The sequence below is a fragment of the Cibotium barometz genome, chromosome 28 (assembly GCF_041138505.1).
Source record: "Cibotium barometz isolate CiBa-2024 chromosome 28, ASM4113850v1, whole genome shotgun sequence".
Taxonomy (NCBI): Eukaryota; Viridiplantae; Streptophyta; class Polypodiopsida; order Cyatheales; family Cibotiaceae; genus Cibotium; species Cibotium barometz.
Genome location: NC_141073.1, coordinates 7876666 through 7898376, shown reverse-complemented (window position 1 = coordinate 7898376; position 21711 = coordinate 7876666). Strand labels below are relative to the sequence as shown.

General features: G+C 43.1%; 1 protein-coding gene across 7 annotated transcripts in view; it reads right to left on the bottom strand.

The window, feature by feature from the left end:
* Positions 1–20262, bottom strand: part of LOC147622450 (uncharacterized) — a 41884-nt gene extending 21622 nt beyond the window's left edge. For 2 of the 7 annotated variants that reach the window (XM_086822022.1, XM_086822023.1), the window contains exons 1-2: positions 19990–20262; positions 19145–19271 (exon numbers count right to left, since the gene is read on the bottom strand). In XM_086822022.1, the coding sequence (XP_086678148.1) occupies positions 19145–19271; positions 19990–20079 (217 nt within the window). In that variant the 5' untranslated portion in view covers positions 20080–20262. The remainder of the gene's footprint in view (positions 1–19144; positions 19272–19989) is intronic. The other 5 variants (XM_086822025.1, XM_086822028.1, XM_086822026.1 and 2 more) reach the window with 5 other exon arrangements.
* Between the last annotated feature and the right edge of the window lie 1449 nt (positions 20263–21711).

Here is a 21711-nt window from a genome sequence, read left to right as displayed (position 1 = left end):
GATCGGAGATCGAGACTGGCAGAGCAACACGGATCCCCCGAAAGGAGAGGGTATGCAAATTGTGCAGAGAGGAGGTGGAGAGTGAGGAGCATTATGTATGCAGATGCAGAGCATATACAGCCATCAAAGAGAGATATCCCATTTTATTCAGAGAGCCACATTCCCTACGCCAAATCTTTGAGGCAGCAGACCAGCGCATACTGGGGAGATTCATTCTAGACATACAGCGTCACAGAGAGACATCATTACAAGCTCAGACAGCTCCAAAGGGGGGACGACAGACACAGATTACTACATTTTTTCAGAGATCCATCCCACTCCTAGCCCCTACACAGCAGGGAATTACTCTCCAGAGAGCACAGACACTCAGAGCCCACAGGAGACAGATGACACCTGGCTTTCGGACACCACGCCTATACCAGAGAGAGATGACAGAGATCAAAGCTCAGTTTCACAGAGAGGGTGCGGAGCGACTGGCTTGCCTCAGAGCAAACCCAGGCATGTTCTTCAGGGAGCTGTGGACACCCCCTTCATTAATGTATACCATTTTATACCCCCAGTATGGTACAAGATGGAGCTAGCTAGGTTGCATATCATGATTGTATACTCCATGCATATAGCTTTGCATTCTCCTAGTAGTAGAGCTCCATCCCCTCCCCCCCACTCATTGTACTTATTGCACACCCAGATTCAGCTTTTTTTTTTTTTTTTAGTTCAGTACTTTTTCATTTTGTTGGGATGACAGAGGATACCCCACACAGGTACACTGATTTGTCGCGTAGGCCGAGTTCGGTCTTTTGGAAGACGTTAATAAATCTTTCTTTCTTTCTTTCTTTCTACTGGGCTGGTCGACTTCTTCCAAACCTCCCACAGAGCTGGTCGACTTCTTCCAAAGCAGCCACATGGCTGGTCGCTTTCTCCCAGAGCCTGACAGGGCTGATCGACTCCTTTCTGGGACTGTTTTTGGGAGGAATCTGGGACAGTTTTGAGAGCTCTTCTGGGGCTGATTTATGGACTGTTTTTGGGCTGATTTGAGAGCTCTTCTAGGACTGTTTATGGCTCTGTTTTGGGGCTGATTTGGCACAGAATTCGGGCTGTTTTGGGCTCCGTACCGGGCTGTTTCATGGACTGATTATGGGACTGTTTTGAGACAGTTTTTCGGATGGCTTTTGGTGCTATGTTTGTATCCTGGCTCTGGATTGAGATCTAGGCAAGAGATTTGTGATGATGCTTTGTGGAAAATCCAGTGTTGTATGCACCCACACCCTGGTTTATTGTAAAACCTTCTCTCTCAATAAAGAAGTTCCTACACGGGGCCAGCCGTTCCGGCTCAATGCAGTGTTATTGTATTATTTATGGTTCTTCCGCTCTCTTATCATGCTCTGTCTGGTATTTGAAGTGTTGGTCTATTATTTGGTCCAGGCCCCCCCTACTTGTGACAGGTGTACACAAGAGCACGCATACACCGGACGCATCAGCGCACACATGGTATAAGCATCAAATGCCGACGACAAGGAAGAGCTATCTCTCTAGCTCATTGCATCAATTCTATGGATAAAAGCACTGCAAAAAAGGGCTTATGGGAAGAAGCGCAACGCAGGCTCAAGTCTAGGCGTAGGCTAGACCACTGCACGCCATATCGTTTGGGGAGACCAACCCGTGCAGGCTGCGTTGGCTTGCGCCGCATCATGGGTGGATGGCCTCCTTGCCGAGTATATATGGATGCACATGCTTGCAGATACATGTTTGCACATCACTTTGTGGATAATCGTAGTGCTACTAAACACATGTACGCACGCTCGGATTGGATTCATGGCCGTAGCTACCGTAAACTTGGTGCCCATAGCGGTCTTGTGCTTGTTACATATCTTATCTCTAGACAACAAATAAGTGTCTTGGAAGTATGGAATCTAAGTGTTTTGTTGTTTGACAACCATAGGCGTGTTGTAAACTTGGTCCGTAGAGATGCAAGCACTTGTGTGTGTGGTCCGTAGAGACTCATGCCCTCTTGCGTGGCTTCTCACACGCCAAACAGTTTATGTTTCGCAAGAAACGTGAAATATGTTCAAAATTTGAACATGGACCCAACACGGAACAAATCTTTTGTTGCAAAATTGGCTGGGTCAAGTAGATTTGAAGATACGTGATGATCTTAAATTCGGGGGTTCGTAGCAATCCTAGGCTTGGAATCAAGGGATTTCAAGTATGTAAAATCCAAGTATAAGGACATTTACTATTTGGGGTTCACAGTGCTTAAGTTAAGTACGTAATTGCTCTAGTTTAGGTAAACAAGGCTAGATTTCATCTATTCAATAAATTGGGAGTGTATATGGCATTTATGTCATCTTGGGAAATATTAGTGAATTTCTTTGTTTTCTTCATATAACTTCGTAAAATATTGCAATCCAGAAGGTTGAGGTTAATGGATCTCAAAATTTATCATATTAATCTACATGTATACTCCAAAGTGAGTATTGTAGAGTTATGATGTTAAATTTTCAATCTCTTCAATGGTGAACACATGGTTTTAAACCAATTGTTCCTTATACTTACTATTGTGATGTTTTGCATCACTCTTGGGTTTTAAGGATGTGAAATCATCAAAATGAAAGTAAGAAGCTTCAATTTCTGTGTCACGGTAGTTTCGTGATCATTTGATGGAATGGGACGTAAAATGTTCTACGCAAACTCTTGTGACCTTGGTGGTATGAAAAACTAAGGTAGACACAAAAGTTGACTTCTTGGCTTTTGATTTTTGTAGTGCGTAGTCACTTTGTGAGTTATGTGTGCACAAACTACATTATGTTTACAGGATTGGCTAGCCATTGCTAATTGTAGTCATTGTCTATTGTGTCAAGACGGGATGCTGATTCAAATGGGTCTCTTGACATGGATGTTTGAGTTTAGGGTTGAACACAAAGGTTCAGAAGTAAACTCAAGGTTTGGAGCTAATCAGGAGAGATCACAAGCAAACCAAGTAGATGTGGTGTTAATTCAGAGTGATTACACGACGCAGATCTTGATCTTGATGCTAACATGCAGTGCTCAACAGTTATCTTAATCATTTATTATACTTAGGCATGATATTGTTGTATGTGTGCACACTTTTCGACAATCATCACCTCCCTCATTAGAAAGGTGTACTAATCTGGAGAGATTAGCTGAGGTTTCTACGAGAAGAAGAGTGAGCGTTATTTCGGAGTGATCAGATGAATCTCTTGGGTTATACTGAGACGGAGTGCTCAGGGGTGGACCCTTCATGCCCACTTGACCTTGTGTCAAACGGGGGTGATAAAACTTATTGAGAAAAAAAGTGATAGTATATTTTAACCGACATTAGGTGTTGACTTCCAATGAGCTCAAATTTTATGAAAAGTCACATACCTTAGGTGCTTGATATTCTAGATAAAGCCCTGATCTTGTCAATTTGCGAGGCCAAGTTGCCAAGAGTGTTCAGTGTGTATTTTGGGTAGGCGTGGAAGTGTTTTCACGCTATGCTCAGGCCTGGCAGTTGACCATGAGGTGGATCCACAAAATATTTGAAGCAAGTTCTTTAAGGACTTTGCTATTTTTATTCACTGAAAATTGGGTCTACAACTACTATCACGGCATAGGAGAACTCATAGCTAGATACTCGACCATAGAGTTCAGAGATTGACATAGTTGTTGATTAGATGTCATTGGATCAACAAGGATAGGGTGCTGGGATGCCCCTGACTTTGTGTTGTAGTGCCAAAGGTTTTACTTCATTGAGGTGAGCACTTCGTAGTAAGTGGCTCAGCCGTCTTGTAAGAGATCGCTCTTTTGGATATTTCGCCGCAGGAGTGTATATCCATGAGTACGGAGTTACTAATAGAAATGTTCATAGTTACTCGACCAAATCGAGAGAGAGATTTGGTGTTTAGATAAACAGGGTAAAGTGGATATTATTCCTCTTACTTCACTAAGAAAAAAAATATATACACATTTGTGTTTTGTAATATGTTTACGAAGTGCGTACAAGGACCCGTTATTTTTTGTTGTCATCCGTTACAATTGAGTAGTATATTGCCACCTACAGATAGGTAGTGCATTGCCACTGTCATGGGGAGGCAACAAAGATTTGTTGTTTGTCTATCAGTGTAAAGTGTGTTGGAGGCATACATGATCCACATATCATAGCATATCTATATAGAGACTGGGTAAGTTATAAAGAATTTCTCATTTATTGCGTTATAGTAAATCATTTCCCATAATTGAAATGGTTTACGACATTGTTTCACCTAGTAGAGGTATCCAGTGAGACCACACTTATAGAGGTGTGTTTGGATGGTGCTATTAATTTTGGATGTGACCATAGATAGCCAATAAACATGTCCGTAAGAGACATGGTTGGCCGTAGAGACATAGATATGTATTGCCAAGCAACGAAAGTGGTTGTAGGAGTACACATATATATAGGCATGTATCTACTCGTGGGCTGGGAGTGGTACTCTCATTGGTGCACGTTACTCTTGATTCTCTAGTAGCGTGTAGACACTATACATCATATAGACGCTGCCTATGTGGAAATCATCATCGTTGCAAGATGTGTAAATTGTTCTTGAAAGAACACAAGAATTTTTGGAGAGAGGAAAGTGTAGCTTTCCTTAAACCATCTTTCCTTAAACTGTGTGTGATATTTTGAACTTTAGCACAATATAGAACAATTTACTAAAGACTTGTAACAGTTGCGCAAATTTGTTGAATTAAAGTCGATGTGGTTTCTAACCACAAGAGAAAAACATCTTTGATGTCGTAGAACTTGCAAATCAATTCCTTGAATGTCGAAGCACATTCATTATGAAGTTCTTGAGGATTTGAGAACTTCTGGCGTATACTAAAGGCATGATGTTATTCGATGCCTTAGTAGCAATTTGTGTTTTATTGACATACTTCATAGTGGTTTGGTGTTCCAAATGAAACACGAGTGTTGCATGTTCCCTTGGTCGTAGTACTTAAGGAAAATATGTGCTGGGTGTCTTGCTTTCCTTGTTGTAGTACTTAGGAAAGTTACATGCGTAGATGACCATATGGTCTAAACATAAACACTTGTTTACAACTTTCTGAACCGTTTTCGCAAACGAAAACTCTTCTTGAAGGGAAGAGTAAATAGGTTGACTAAGTTTCTTCCAACTAAAAAGATGTGAAAACATCTGAGCTCGCTAGGCTCTTTATCAAACATCTCTACAAACTATATGGCCTATCCACAGATATAGTGTTGAATAGAGATAGGAGGTTTAATAGTCGCTTTTGAAGGGAAACTTCAAAATTTGGATATTACTTTGAGTATATGACCGATCATCTGGAGTTTGATGGGTCATATGGAAAAAGTCAATCAAGTTCTAGAGAATATGCTTATGCATATGGCAGTAAAAGCAATCAGGTTGAGAGGAGTACCTGTCACCTCTGTTTAATTTGGTTTTTACTATTCAAACATTTATCGACTAGATTTATTCCATTCAGGTTATTGCATGGATTCTAGTCTACATCTCCTATGGTCGTAGAGGTATAAAAGGAGAATATTCAACTCTTTAGTAGCGTCATCTACAAACTTGAGTTGCCGAAGAGCTCTCGAGTACATCTGGTTTTTCATGTCAATGGCATGTCACGTAGCCTGTAACGACGCATGGGAACTCGACCGGATGCGGAGCCTGAACGCCAGAGTGCATACGACGAGTGCATCAGGGGTCTAGGAGTGAGGGCGCCCAAGTCGGAGCACTTGGGCGGCCAAGCAAGCTTATGGGCGAGCATGCCTCTATAAGTGCCCGAGTGTGGAGTTACAACATTCCCCTTTGACTGGGTGGTGACTAGAGCTCCTTGCCCTCTTGAGCTATGGTGGTGGCTATGCTGGATGCAACAAGGCCCATTAAATAGGAAAGCAAGGAGCTCAGCGACTGCCCCTAGGAGTTGGCCGACTACTCCACAACCCAAATAATCATCGAAAAAGCATAAATGCCTAATAAATGGGCACACCCCCAATACATTGAGATGCACAATATTCTAATGCCCCCTCTACAGCTCAGTGTGTGCAAGAGTCTGAAGAAGATAAGCTGATGAAGATGTAACCATGGACCCTCCAGTACTGCAGATAACGGAATCACCTCGGAGAGAGCACCCACGAAGCTATTTCCTCGAAACACAATGCCACCACGAATAGCAAAGAACTTTGCTTGGACAAACTGATCCAGATCCACATATTCAGCTTCCAATGAGCATAGTTGGTTCCGTCCAACTTGTCCTCCTTGTTCATACAAGGGGAGCCATATCCACAGTAACAAAGTACGCCAAACACAAATCTCATCCTCTCGAGCACTTTCCACCGAAGCAAAGCACAAGGATCAATCAGCCCCTCTCAAATCTGAGAGAGAAAGAGGTTGGACAGCAGCAAAACAGTCCACCAAAACACACCGGTGGGAACACCCAACCGGAGGGAGGGGAAGCCGGGGAAGAAGTAGGGATGTTGGAGCTGCTTGTCGGGTTGCACCATACAGGAAGAAACCACCTCCAAAAGCTGTCCTGACTGTAAAAACAGCAGCCACTACACCACCAGCCACTTGGACTTGCACCTTGGCACCTTGCAGTTTTTTCACGGGGCAGGAGCACCTCCAGAAAAGAAAACGCTGATGTGAAGAGGGAGAAAACACAAGTTCAACAGAAAATGCAGCCACTAAAGAAGAAAATGCAGCCACCTTCTAAAGCCAGAAACACAAGAGGAGAGGGGAGCAAAACGCAGATGAGGGCAGCCGGGACCTAATGTTAGAGTGTGCACAGACGAAAGCATAGACAAGGAAAGAGAGAGAGAGAGAGAGAGAGAAAGAAAGAAAGAAAGATTTTATTAACGTCTTCCAAAAGACCGAACTCGGCCTATGAGACAAATCGGAGTACCTGTATGGGGTATCCTCTGTCATCCCAACAAAATGAAAAAGTACTGAATAAAAAAGCTGAATCTGGGTGTGCAAGGGATGGAGCTCTATTACAAGGAAAGAGAGAGAGAGAGAGCAAAGGAGAGAGAGCACTTGTTGACAAGATCACCTTTATTATAGGATGAGGCTTTTACAATGGCAATAGCCAACAAGGGAGGGAAGTACAATGTGCTAGGATTGGATGAAACAAGTGAATATGAGGAGGCCCATTAAATAGGGAAGCAAGGAGCTGGCCGACTGTCCCTAGGAGCTGGTCGACTGCTCCACGACCCAAATAATCATGGAAAAAGCATAAATACCCAATAAATGGGCACACCCCCAATACACTAAGATACACAATATTCTAACAGGGTGGACATGTTATAAGTGAGTTTGGGCACTTATTGGATGGTGGCAGCCAAAACTCTCATAAATCAAGCACTCTTTTAAATAAAAGAGTGTGGACAAGTTATTGGGCACCCTCTCCACTTATGGGAGAGGTGTGGCTCCTATTGAGGTGGCCCAATGGCCACCCATTATATGAATGGAAAGACTTATCCTCTCCTTCCCTTGTAGGGAAATAGGCGCATTCTTCATGAGGAGGTGAAGGAAGACAATTTTCAGCATAACCAGTCCACACACATACTTTTTGACATGGTTTCTTGCTTCTCCAACTCTTGGATCAGCCGGAAAATGAGTTCTACATTGCTGTCTAGCTACATTGCTGTCTAGCCCTTGGGAGTCCTTTTCAATTGCTATCTCTTGGATATGTACCTACTGAAAATGCTTTTGACAATTTGATCAAAAGCTGATTTCAAGTTCTCTTTACCTATTCTACATCTGCGTGCTTGACCATTAAGGTCTTCTATGACTTGGCCTGGCACACACATGCTTGTGTATGGATGCCAGTGGAGCATAGCTACTTGTGGCAAGACATTGAGGATTGGGGAGTGAGGCTCTTCGCAGCAAACCCCAACTTCAACAAAACATGTTTGCAAAATGTTAACATTGCATGGATGTCATTGGAAATCTAGCATGTGATGCCCATGAACCTTGTATCTTGAGAAATCCTTGATAATACAATCATGTTACAAGGGGGTTCGGCCCTTTCCGGCCCTATTGCAATGTCATTTGAATTTCAGCATTGCTATCTTCTTTGGTTTTGTGCCATTTCATCTTGTTTAATAGTATTACCACACATAAGAGCATATATTCACACAAAGCCCTTTGTCCTGAGTTTCTGTCAAACCTCTGGAGATGCAGGGCAGACTTAGCCATAATGAAGCCTAGCACTAAGGGAAGTAGCAAATAGAAAGAATTAGTACACCAAATAAGTAGTTGATAGGGCAAATGCACTGCTAAAGATAGAAAGAATTAGCACAATATCAACTCGCCGCAACTCGGACGAAAACTTCACAATGTGAAATCTGCATGTCAGCTAATATGGCTGAATTATATACCTAGATAAATCCAAGAACATGCCCAAATTCACCTTTTAGGAACGTGCATGTTATATACTCATGGTAGTCAATCCACAAGACTATATAACTATCACCTCCATTATGCATAGTATGGACTAGTTTAAGTGTGTATCAAGATTATGCTCAACCCTTTTTGGGGAAATAACACCATGGCAAGTGCGTAGGTTGCCGTGTCAAAGGCCTACATGCAGGCTTCGGTGGTAAGGGACGCCGGAGTTAGACACAGGCCTATGGGATTGTGCAAGAGCCCTAGCCTTGGCTCGGGGGAGATCAATGGATGTCGGTCGCGGTTGGAAGGTGAGCTGGCCTGTTATCTCACGATTTGGTTAAGGATTAACCTTGGTTTTCAACTGTGTTTAGAGAGATTCAAGGACTTCACAACCACTTCATCTACCACAAAAAAAACAACGATACCAACATCTACCCCCGCTCCCACTAGGACCATACCTACTCTTCACTTAACCCGATCTGGCATGATCTAGTAAAAGCATGTGTGAGCCCTCTTGTGCACATGAGCATCATCATCATGATGTTATGGAGATTTTCTCGGCTACTAATCTCTTGACTACACCCATATCTTGACACTACCATGTGCTCCAAGGCGGACATTGAAGATGGGCTTACATGGTTTATGGATTCCATGAGTTTACAAGACACCCATGTGGACATCTTCCGTGCTTGATGGAATCATTGGATGTACAAGCATCTATAAATTTATGGATGTATTTTGAAACATTGAGACTCATGTAGCACCCCCAAAGCTTGTAACAGATAAATACTCCTTGGTAATATGACATAAATTCCAAGGGAGGGGAGGGCAGCCAATTTTGTTCCCAATGTGGAGTCAAGTATTTAAGTGTGCATGTGGTTTTAAGTGGATAAAACATGTGCCTTTATTTTAAGTGTTTAATTGCATTATTAGTCGTGTGTGCGAACCCCTGGTGTTACAAGGGTGGCTCTAGGAGTGTGTAACAAGTCAAGAGGGGCTTGATTGTATATATTCTAAAGTATCTACGGGTGTATGTGCCGAGTGACAAGATAGTGATATGGGTGGGTGGGCATTGTTAAGGTATTTTACACCAAGCTTCACTCCATCCATGCTCAACAATATTTGCTAAAAGCCGAAAAGGCCCTCTTTTCATGATAAGTGAGGCATTGGAACATCTTTTTTGCTTTGCGCTCCGTGATTTATCCCGTTGCTTTCTCATGTAAGATTTGTAGGCAAGTGACTTTGCACTCATCATCGTACCAACTATGTTGAGGCATGGTTCCAAATGGATATTCAGCTGAGGAGCGGACCCTACAAGGATAAACCTTGGGCTGATTTGTGCAAAAAGATGTAAGGTTGGCAGACAACAGGACTGAAGTGTGAAGGTTGGAAAGTCGACACTAGAGCTGATCATGATAGAGACTATCTAGGTCAAAGTGGACACGTGTATCAAAATATGAGACTGTGCTGTAAAAGGGGAAGAAAAGAGGGGAGAGAGAGAGAGAGAGAGAGTATCTACGAAAGACCCAAAGGACCTATAAGACCACAAAGTGATACATGTAATCAATAAGTAAATTGGACGTAGGCTCTATAAATACAATGAAATGGGAACAACTCATTGTCACATGCATTACTTACTTATGCTGCATGGACATGATTTTCAACATTAGTACACTTATGGGCAGATATAGGGGCGGAATTGAATCAGACTGGAGCAGATTTGACAGCCCAATAAGCACCCACAATTGCCCAAGACATGCACCCATGGGTGGGACATATATTGGCCACACAAACATGATAATATTTTTAGTTTGAAAAGTGATGACCAACCCAAAAACGACCAGCCATTAAAAACCTATAAATAGGCATACAAAGAAACAGATAAGATCATCCATATGCCGGTATCTGCAAGAGTCAATCCCTAGAGCAGCAAAGGCAAGCTCTGGGTCAAAACAAGGGCATTCCCCCACAGAAAGTTTCAGCTCACAAACATCCAAAGCAGCAAGAAACCTTTTGTCATGCATCTATAGCATTAACACATAGTAGGATGCAACCAGATCTCTACTAGATCTACTGTCATGTGCATGCACATGGACATGCCTAATCTAAGCCTAATCCCTGATAGGCAGCAGATAAACAATAGATTAGGGCACTAGCCAGGCTCAGATATTTGCAAAAAAAGCCCGACTTGATCAGGACAGCAGTCGGCCATGTAGATTGGTGCCGGCAGATAAAGTCAGCAACATATATATATTTTTTGTTGTCCATGGAACTGGCCGACAGCAAGTCGGCAAGTTGATATAGTATTCCAAGAGCCTATAAAATTGTTCATGGTTCTTGTTGGATTATATCATCTCCAGAGGGTCTACATAACCTTTTTCATGCTTGTATTGGCCATTTATGAGGTCCTCCCTGCATTGGCATATCTTAGCAAAGATTATTCAGCATTTTTCTACCATTTTTTGGTATTTTTAGGCATTTTATGCTACTGCCATGCTGTCGGCCTGCTACAGCTGGACGACCAGCATCCTGAGGGAATATATAAGGGTTGGCTCCCTTTCCCCCAAATCATCTCATGTTTCAACATTCAGTTGAGGTCATTGGCAGCTGCTACTGCTTCTCACCATTGTACAGCACCTACGGGCTTCCCTTGTGCTCAGATTTCAGCAATAAACATCAGTTTCCAGCATTTACAGGTCTTGTACCTGGGCCTACATCTGTGTTTTATATTTGCTTCACTTTCTTTCATGGTATCAGAGAAAAACGCTGACCTGTGAGCAAAAGAAAGCTGCGTTTTCTGTTTTGGAGCAGAGGCTTCAACAGTTTGCTGTGTTTTCTGCAGATTTCAGCGTAGAAGGTGCTGCGTTTTCTTCCAGGAGCAGAGGCTTCCTCAAGAGTGCTTCATTTTCTCTATCTGACACTTGGGACTGTTGTATTTCTGAATTTTCAGCAAAGATTGCTGATTTTTCTGATTGTTGAAGCCCTTTTCTAGGTGCTGAGGACAGGGAACTACATCTTGGAGAGATCTTCTTCCTCTCCTTTCAATTTCCCACCCTCCCTCCCTTTCTTTTTGCTGTGCACAGCCTAAGAGGAGGACTTGCTGACTTTTTTCAGCCCCTTTCTTCAGAGAAGGTTTCTTGTCAGAGGACATGGCTGTCAGAATATGCAGCAGAGATGAAGACAAGATCTGAAAACACTAGCAAGTGCACAGTAGAAAAACGTAGAAATGAGAGAGAGAGAGAGAGAGAGAGAGAGAGAAGCGTATAACTCTGCTATATACACAAGAAAATCCCGGATACAAGATACAATGTGTGGGGAGGCAAGGGGCCATTTTATATGGCCCCAGATAACCAGTCAGCCTACTGAAAAGCAGCCGACAGCCACCAAATAAGTCCACGACTTGCTCCCACCTCCAGTCGGCCAGCATCTCTCAGTCGGCCAGCAACAGAGGAAAGTCGAGGAGCAGCAGGGTCAGTCGGCCAATATCTGGACCAGCCAACAGGCACAGGACAGCCTCCCACACCAAGGAAAAATAGGGAAAAATATGGAGAGTGTGGGAAAACAAGAAAACACCTAAATCGCGCAGGCACACCCACAACAAAGGCCTAGTGTAAATATACAGACAGGAGATGACTACTAACACCCCCTCTCAGCTCCTAGATGTGGAACCAACCCCAGTGAGCTGGAGTGCCGCCGGAGCATAGCCTAGGATAGAGACTTCGTGAGTGAAGAGGTCCACCGCACTGTCCTCCGTTGAACAGAACTCTAGCAAGATTCATCAGCAACAATCTTTTCACAAACAAAATGTCTCTGGATGACCGCGGGTTCCAAAGATTCATCAGCAACAATCTTTTCACAAACAAAATGTCTCTGGATGACCGCGGGTTCCACCAGTGGAAACCCAATCTTGCCAAGTAACCTCTGCAACCTCACCACCTCGCAAGCAGCACCACAAGCAGCCCGGTACTCTGCCTCTGTCGAAGACAAGGCAATAGTTGGCTACCTCTTACTGCTCCATGAAACCGCTCCTGAGCCAAGGGAAAAACTGTAGCCTGATGTCAAGGTCCTCGTGTGTCTGGCTCTCCTCCCCAAACTGAGTCACTCCATCCTTGGAGTCTAACTCCATCCATCAATCCCCCTCCTCTGTAAAAGAGTCCAAGATCCTTCGCATGCTGCAGAAACCACAAGATACGCAATCCTGGCTCCCAAAGAGTCCTCTGCAAACATGAGCTTAACAGCCTCATCAGGAAGCTCCCGTCCAATTTGGTATGCATCAACCAAGACAATGAATCATTCTGCTTCCGAGTCAAGGAGGTATCATACTGCTCACAAGGATCAACAACTGTTATGATGGGATGCCAAGTCCTAGAAACCTGCTGAAAGACCTTCGAAAACCTGTAAACCACCCCCTCTGAGTCCAGAACCACAAAGCCTAGAGAATGTGCAACATCCACCTCCTCCTGCAAGTAATCAACTATCACCTACCTGGCCTTCCAATAGGTCCCCGTGGAAAGAACTTTCTCAACTATAGGAATTTCTTTGTCCCGAATGCTACAAGACATCAGAGCATAGGTTACCTGTAAAGTTTCCTCTGACTAACGAACACAAGAACTACCAACATCTGTACTGGAAAGTTCCTGCCAACTACTGCCATCATCTGGCAAGCCATCCACCATCTGGTCCGGGAAAGCCTGCACCTGCAGCGTATCCACACTTAAGTGGCCATTATGACACTGCCACTCTTCACAAAACTGAGGACCTCGGAGAGAGTGCTGAAAGTTTGTAAACTCCATTCTCCACTCCGCCTTCCCAAACCACCTGGTCTATTGCTGTGTCCCGGAGAGCAACAAAATGCTCATCAAACTCCACCCGTATGCCAGCCTTGCAAACCTGATGCACTGACAACAGATAAAAACCAAGATGGAAAATACAACACTTAGGAGGAATGCTTCCCCCCTCTAACATCGGGAACTATCTCCAACCTACCCTTACTATGAACTGGGATAGTGGATGTATCCCCAAGGTCATTGAAGTAATAGACAAAAAGTCTCTCTCAGTTGTTGCCAATGGAGTCCATGATGGGGTCTCTACAAGATCACCATTTTTTCTTCCCAGATCCCTCACACTGATTCCCATATTCATCAGCTTTTCTCCCCCTTGATGGCTTTGGTTTCTGAGGCAGATACTTCTCTGTGGCATTCTCGCTTTGGTCATGTACCCATTGCTGCCTTACAGAAGTTCCATTCTAAGCAGGTTGTTAGTGGACTACCTCAACTCAAATCTCTCTCACACATCTGCTCATCCTGCATGATGGGCAAGCATCATCGAGATGCATTTCCAGAGGAGGCCACTCATCGAGCAACCCGAAGGCTGGAGCTTATACATGCAGAGCTTGCAGGACCTATGGAGGTTGAGTCTCTTGGAGGGGCTCGATATTTTGTTCTTCTTGTGGATGATTTCACTCGCACACTCTAGGTATGGATCGCGATGGTGGAAAATCAGTCTGGGGGTAGAGTTTCATTGCTTCGGACTGATAATGGTGGCGAGTTTGTACCATTTGATGACTTCGTTGCTTCAAAGGGCATTCACCGACATACTACAGCTCCTTACACACCTTAGCAAAATGGAATTGTGGAACAAAAGAACCGAACCATCAAAGAGATGGCTCGTGCTTTGTTGCATTATGCAGGTCTCCCTTCTGCTTTCTGGGGTGAAGCTGTGGCTACCTCAGTTTATCTCATTAACCGCTCTCTCACAAAAGCAGTTGAGGGGATGACTCCGGAGGAGGCTTTTATAGGACACAAGCCTCTCTTTTTCATCTATGTGTTTTCAGTTGTGTTGCTTATGTGCATGTCCCAAATAAGAAAAGGACCACACTCGCACCGAAGTCAAAGAGGATGATCTTCATACAAATGCTAGTGATCTTATACCTCTTCCACATCCAGCTCCTCCTCCTCCTCCCCCCCCCCTCTGCTGCGACCCTGGTGCCACCTACTACTTTATAGCATCCCCTTCCTGTTGCACCAGCTTCTGCATCTCTGAGTCCCTCTACGAGTCCTGCTTTGACTCTGGGATTACCCTCACCAGTGCTTACTTCATCACCACTTCTAGCAGCATCGGATGAGTCCTCTACTGCAGCTGGATCTTCTTCGTCATGCTTTGAGAGGAAGGCTGGCCTACCTCGGTGGGTTCAGCAACTCTTCCGAGATTCTAGTCTCACTAATTGCACAGCTCCATAACCAGATCTCTACCACCACCCCTAGACCTCGCCGTTCATCTCGGACTCTCACATCTCATCACACAGTGAATTATGCTCTCATGAGTTCCCTCCAGGAGATTGATGAGCTTGAGATTCCAGAAAAGGCTCTTTCACAGCCGCAGTGGGCAGCAAGCCATGGAAGCAGAGATGGCCTCTATTGAGAGGAATAACACTTGGTCCTTGGTGCCTCGACCTTCACATTGTTGTGTTATTGGTGTGAAACGGATTTTCAAAGTCAAGTTTCATGCAGATGGTACTTTGGACAAGTACAAAGCCCGTCTTGTTGCTCGAGGATATGCTCAAAAGGCAAGTGAAGACTTTGATGAGACATTTGCTCCTACAGCCAGGTATACCACCATTAGGATTGTTTTGGCTCTGGCTGCTCACTTCAGATGGCCCGTGTTCCATATGGATGTCAAATTTGCTTTTCTGAATGGAGATTTAGAGGAGGAAGTTTGTATTGAGCAGTCTCCTGGTTTCGTGATTCAAGGACAAGACACCCATGTATATCTTTTGCAGAAGGCTCTTTATAGTCTCAAACACGCACCCCGTGTGCCTGGTATCAAAAGATTGATGCCTTCTTGTTATCTCTTGGCTTTGAGAGGGCATATGCTGACAGCAATCTCTATGTGCTTCCTTCTGATGGAGATATTTGTGTCATTGTTTTGTATGTTGATGACCTCATTCTTTCTGGCTCAAATACTGGGTTGGTCACACAGGTTCAATCCAAGCTTTCAGACATTTAAGATGATTGATCTCTTAGCCTTCTACATTATTTTCTTGGGCTGCACGTTTGGCAGAAAGATGGTTGTATCTTCATTTCTCAGCAAAAGTATGTAAAGAAGCTGCTCTCACTTTATGGGTTGTCAGATTGTACACCTCTCTCGTCCCATGGATTCCAATGCCAAGTTATCCAAGGAGGATGATACACCCTTGGTGGATTCCAAAGAGTACTGGCAGATTGTTGGCTCATTGCTTTACCTTGCCAACACCCGTCCAGACATATCCTATGCTATGAGTGTCCTCAGCCAGTTCTCATCAACTACTCGAAGGCCTCATTGACAGGCAGCTTTGAGAGTTCTTCATTATATTCGAGGTACTTCAAATTATGGCATCACCTACTCTAGTGGTACTGATTTGGTTGGCTTCACATATTCTGATTGGGCAGAGGCTATATTGATACTCGGAGATACATCTGGATATTGCTTCATGCTTGGTTTTGGATTGGTTTCTCGGAAGTCTCAAAAGTAGAGGACTGTTTCTGCTTCTTCCACCGAGGCTGAGTATAAGTCCTACCTTCTCTCCTCCACTAAGGCACTTTGGATTCATCAGATTCTGGAGCATTTATGCTATGCCGACACTTCCCCAGTTACTATCTTCTCGGATTCTCAGAGTGCTATTGCTCTAGCACAGAATCCTATGATACGGGGACGATCCAAGCATATTGAAGTGCATTATCATTTTGTACACGACTGGCCTACTGTTCTACCAAGGACAATGTGGCTGATCTCTTCACCAATGCACTTCCAAGAGCTACTTTGGAGGTGTTACTTCAGCGTGTTGGTATTGGACCGCCCCTCTGGCGCTGAAGAGGAGGTTAACCGTTATATCATCTCCAGAGGGTCTACATCACCTTTTCATGCTTGTATTGGTCATTTTGTGAGACCTTGCATTGGCATATTTTAGCAAATATTATTCAGCATTTTTCTACCATTTTTAGAAATTTTTTTAGCATTTTATGCTACTAGTCTATTGTCGGCCTACTACAGCTGGCCAACCAGCACTCTCGGGGAGTATATGAGGGCTAACCCCCCTTTCCCCTATTTCATCTCATTCTTTTGCATCTTGTTGAGGTCATTGGCAGCTGCTTCTACTTCTTACCATTGTACAGCACCTACGGGCTGCTTCCCTCATGCTCAGTTTTCAGCAATAAACATCAGTTTCCAGCATTTACAGGTCTTATACCTGGGCCTACATTTGTGTTTTCTATTTGCTTCACTTTCTTTCAACTGCATGCCCACAGAACATTGATAAGTTTTCTACACATGGAAATGCAACAAAGGAGAATGAAATTCCATTGTGCTCCAAGTTAAGCACGAGAAAATGTCACGTGCATCCCTTACGTGAGTGCCACATGGACATGATTTTCAGCATTAGCAACCTCAAGGACCATATGGGCAAAACTGGATCAGATTAATGCAGATTTGACAGCCCAATAGGAGCCCACAAATTCCCAAGACATGCATCTATGGGTGAGACATATATTGGGCACAAAAAATGATCAGCCATCAAATAACCTTTAAATAGACAGTTTTATTTTTTTTTTTGGGGTCACAAAAAATGATCAGCCATCAAATAACCTTTAAATAGACAGTTTAGAAAACAGATAAGGTCATCCATAAACCAAGATTATCCATATGCTGGTATCAGCAAGTGCCAGTCCCCAGAGCAACAAAGGCAAGTTGTAGGTTAGAAGGAGGAAGTTCACAAGCAGCCAGTTTCAGCCCGAAAACAGCCAGAATAGCAAGCAACCATTTGTCATGCATATGTACCATTAACACATAGTAAAATGCAGCTGGACATCTTACAAATCTGTGTTTTATCCATTTTTTACATACACTCCTGCAACATTCAGTAGAATTTAGCCTTGTCTTTCGTATACTTCCAGTTCATGTGATTAGCATTACTTCACCGCTTAATCAAGGTTTAATCAGCGATACTCAAAGTCGCGCTTCTGCAATGGATTTAACCTCATCCTTTGTCCTCACGAATGGAGTACAAAGCACGAATATCCATCTCCTATGGCCGTGCCTCTCTATGGTACACTCAAGTATGTCCCGGTGGCAGGCACAGGGATGCCAAGGGACTGCACCCTTTCTCTCCTGACTCCACGCATGTGGGGCCAAGGGATCGTGATGTCAGGTGTGTCATCCACGATCTGTCTACACCCTCCAATCCTGTTGAGGCCACAACTCTAGCAGTCCTTGTACATGTGGTAAATTCCACAGCCATGACATAGGGGTCCTAAGGAAGGGAATGGGCATCATAGCCATCTGATGAAGGCCAAATAAGTCTGTAATGGAGGTCTGGGTGGTGTAATGTTGATCCTGATAATGTGCATATGAGATAACAAGCTGGAGACGCTGCACAACACACAAGAGGATTAGACAATCACCCCATTGGTCAGCAACAAGAGTGGCCCTTTGCAGTAGCTTTCTTTGGTTGATCGAGGATAGGACCTGAAGAAGTTTTACCATCTTTTCAGGATTCTTTCTCCCATTCTGGTTGCCACTACCTTCTTATTACCATCACCCCACCCTAACCTTGCCAATCACAAGAAGTTATGTATTGATGTGTGAGACATTGAACAAAGCCAATCTCTAGGTATCCTTGGCATTACCGCCTTCTCTGACCAGGCATCAATGTTACTTTCTATGGGTGACTTTTGCAGGGTTGCAAACATTAATTCTACAAGATATCAGCAGCCTCATCATAGATCTGAAGGTCCAAGAGAGAGTGAAGTCCATCTGGCACACAAACTCCATTGAGTGAAGACTTGCAACTTAAGCCTTAGACCTGGTCCTCAACGAGGGGAACCACTGCCTTTGGGAGGCTGTTGGAGCTAGGCAAAAAGCCTGCCACGTGTATCAGTACAGCCTGAGGCTTAGACGCACTACTATGTCTCCAGGACAAGGCCCATACATCCCAAGGTTAAAAAATCAAGATTGCCCCACACCACTTTTGATGCTATAGGATCAAGTAACACTACCATGCATGTGTCTTCTCCTAGACCTAGGTCTGCAATCAGGTTCCCCCGAACTTCTTTATGACATCACACTTAAACCAACCACATGTGGCCTTCGCTGCCATCATGGCAGGCCGCCTCTTGATTCAAACAGGACTCCTCTCGCCTTAGATCCAGACTCTCAAAACCAAAGACACAACTCCCCACAGCAGTGTCCCTCAAACCACTTCTAAAGCAAAACCTGCCCACGAGACCATGGTCTCTCAGTCATGTTCTTTCAACCTACTCTGAGCTTCTCCAAGGCACATGGCACATACAGGCTGAGACAACTTGTTCAAGGTACATCTCAAAGAAAGGGAGAAGAAACTGGCAGGACATACACAGTGGCAGCCATCACATTGCTTGCGCGGCTTTGAAAATCCCTCCTGGAAGCCATCAAGCTCCAACTTCAACCCTCCCTCTCCCAACTCATACATGCCATACAACCACGTTTTTCTGGACAACATACTCCCTTCCTGTGTTAGCTCCTTCTTTGCCCCTTGTGAGCTGCCACACTTAGCCCACCTCTAGCCTGCCCTTGTGCACCTAGCTATCCATTTGTGCAGGATGATTGCAAAGCTCTTGCTTGGTGTAGCCTGCGTCTTTTGCATGTTATGAGAGAGCATTTGGAATGTACTTTGAAAGAGATTTCATTTGACCGATCAACTCAAGTATTTAGAAGATTCCTATACAGTATGTAAAGTTTACCACCCAATGGAAAAAAAGTCCAATCTGTGGGAGCAAAGCCCATACCAGAGGGCCCCAGCCGCAGCTCCAAGTCATCGTCGTCCAAAACTGGAATATGTACAGGGCGAGAAAATGCATACGAGCTCACCTACAAAGCATTCCACTGGATTATATCAAGCTTCTAATCAGGATTATCAAAACATAATTACACACTGGATAGTTAAGGCGAAGAGCTCCTCTAATATCCAGCTGTAAAAATTAAGTTAAAAAACGATATTAAAATGCAAAATGACCTTAGTGTAAGAGCTCTGCTGCATAGGTTAAGAGTTCATTTATGACATAATAACTATATAGTGATACAAGCGTGCAGACTAGCAGGCTCAACCGCATGATTCAAGACTCCCAAATCAGAAAAAAGCAGAAAAGATCAAACCTGGTGAAGTGAAAACGGTTTTCAAACACCAAAATCAGATTCATCAACCTGATGGATAAAAATGAGCTCTACTTTGAGGGTAGACCCAACCCTGATCAGTCAAAATAAGCCTTTTTGGGTGGGTTTCAAAGACGCAGATCACATAAAAACACAAGACCATCAAAGCTTCTGTGGTTTCAAAGAGCGACAGCAGAGGAGCATCAAGCGTGATGGATCAAAATGAGTTCTTTTCTTGGACCCAAAATCAGATAAAAAAACAAAGAGAAAACGTCAGGTAGAATCCCTCTTCATTGAGAGTTCAAAGGATCCCAAAAGAGGTGGATGACCTAAATGGGGGGAGAAAGCCAGAAACAGAAAAGACCCAAATGCGCCAAAAAACAAATACAACAGCAAAGACCCATTGGGGGGAGGAGAAAAAAGAAAAGCATCAAACCTGTGTAAGGGATTGAGAGGAGAAAACTCGCACATCATCGTCATCGTCTTCGAGGACAATTGTGATTGCGTTTGCAGTGCTGCTGTTCATAGAGAGCCTTTTGTGCGCTTTGATCAAGAGAAGGAAGATAGTGAAAAAGATAAAGATAAAGAAAAAAAAAACACAGGCTTGAGAACCCCTCTTCTTCTTCAAATAATAAAACAAGACGAGTTAGCCTGGAAAGGCAGCAGCACCACCCTCCCCACTTCAACTGAAATGAATGAAAGGAGTAAGAAAAAAAAGATTCTTACTGGTGCATTATCTCAAATTCACCGACCTCTGGTAAATTAGCTTCTTTTTTTCACTTAGGAAAGAGCAATTATTAATTATTAATTAGTAGGAAAAAAGCATTATCTCAAATTCACCGAGATTTTTTCACCTTTGGTAGATTAGCTTCTTAATTAGCCTTTTTTTTCACTCAGATTTACATATTAATAGGAAAAAAGAGCAATTAGTAATTAGTAGGAAAAAAAAGCATTTTGGGTGCTTATTTGGCTCTCTTGTTTTACTTATATTTGTTATCCTAAGCTCAAAACCTTTGCCTCTATCAAATTTATCCATTCCTTGTGAAAAGTGGGTAAATTAGCTCCTTTTATTACATCAAACCACTTTGATATAAAGAAGCTTTGCTTCATTACTAGTATTATAAAATTTGGAACCACCCAACTCTCCTAATTACCTAATTTTGAACTTTATTCCTCACATCATAGTTTATTTGCCCCTACTACAACTTGAAAACTTTTGTTGGCATTCTTGTTAACATTTTTACTACACATTTCCAACTTCTTGCACTCAAGATTTATGTAAAATATTAAATTTTGTGCTACCGACTTCCTTTTAATATTGTAAAATTCATAGTGAAAAGTAAGAGGACTTGTGTTATATCCAAGAAAACTCTCTAATAATCCTATATGTTATTTTTTAGCTGACTCTCGATGCCACCTACTTTGATTTATTACTTGTGTAGTTTTGCTTCCTTTACATTATATCTCTCAAAACCATCCCTTTTTATAAAAACATAAGTAGGCAATCAGCAAGGGAAAGATGGCATAAATCTGGTCCTTCATGTGAAACTCTCAATCTACTTACGTGAGGCAAAGGGAACTAGAATTTCAACTCACCTCTCCCACTTTTAAGGGTCCTACACACCTCTATACCTTTTAAAACAACTAGGACAAAAAGTGTATGTTCTTTGTGAAGGTTCTAAAGTTGAGCACTTATTATAAGGAACTTTGGGGGGTCCTTATAAAGAAGGAGCAGCAAAGAGTGTAGGGGTAAAGGTGTTTGAAAGGCAACTAGAAATAGATTTTCCTTTTGAAGAAACTAGTATCAAGAAGAAAAATGTGGAAAGACTTTGGTTATGAGAAATAAGGGGAAGATAAAGATAAGAAAGTAGCAACTTCTCTAAAGCATTGGGATATGGAAAATAAGAAAGTAGCAACTTCTCTAAAGCGTTGGGATATGGAAAATAAGAAAAAATTAAACCCAACGCAAATAGACAAGGGATTTCCAACCTACTTAAACATAGTCTTGTCTTCAAATGTATGTTCCTCGCAAAACAATATCTTAACTTCTTTAAGTGTAAAGTTAATATGTAAATTTTATTCTTCTTGATTAGATTTAAACACCTTTAAATGCACCTATAAGTGTTCTCTAATGAAAAAAAAACTGCATGTAATTATA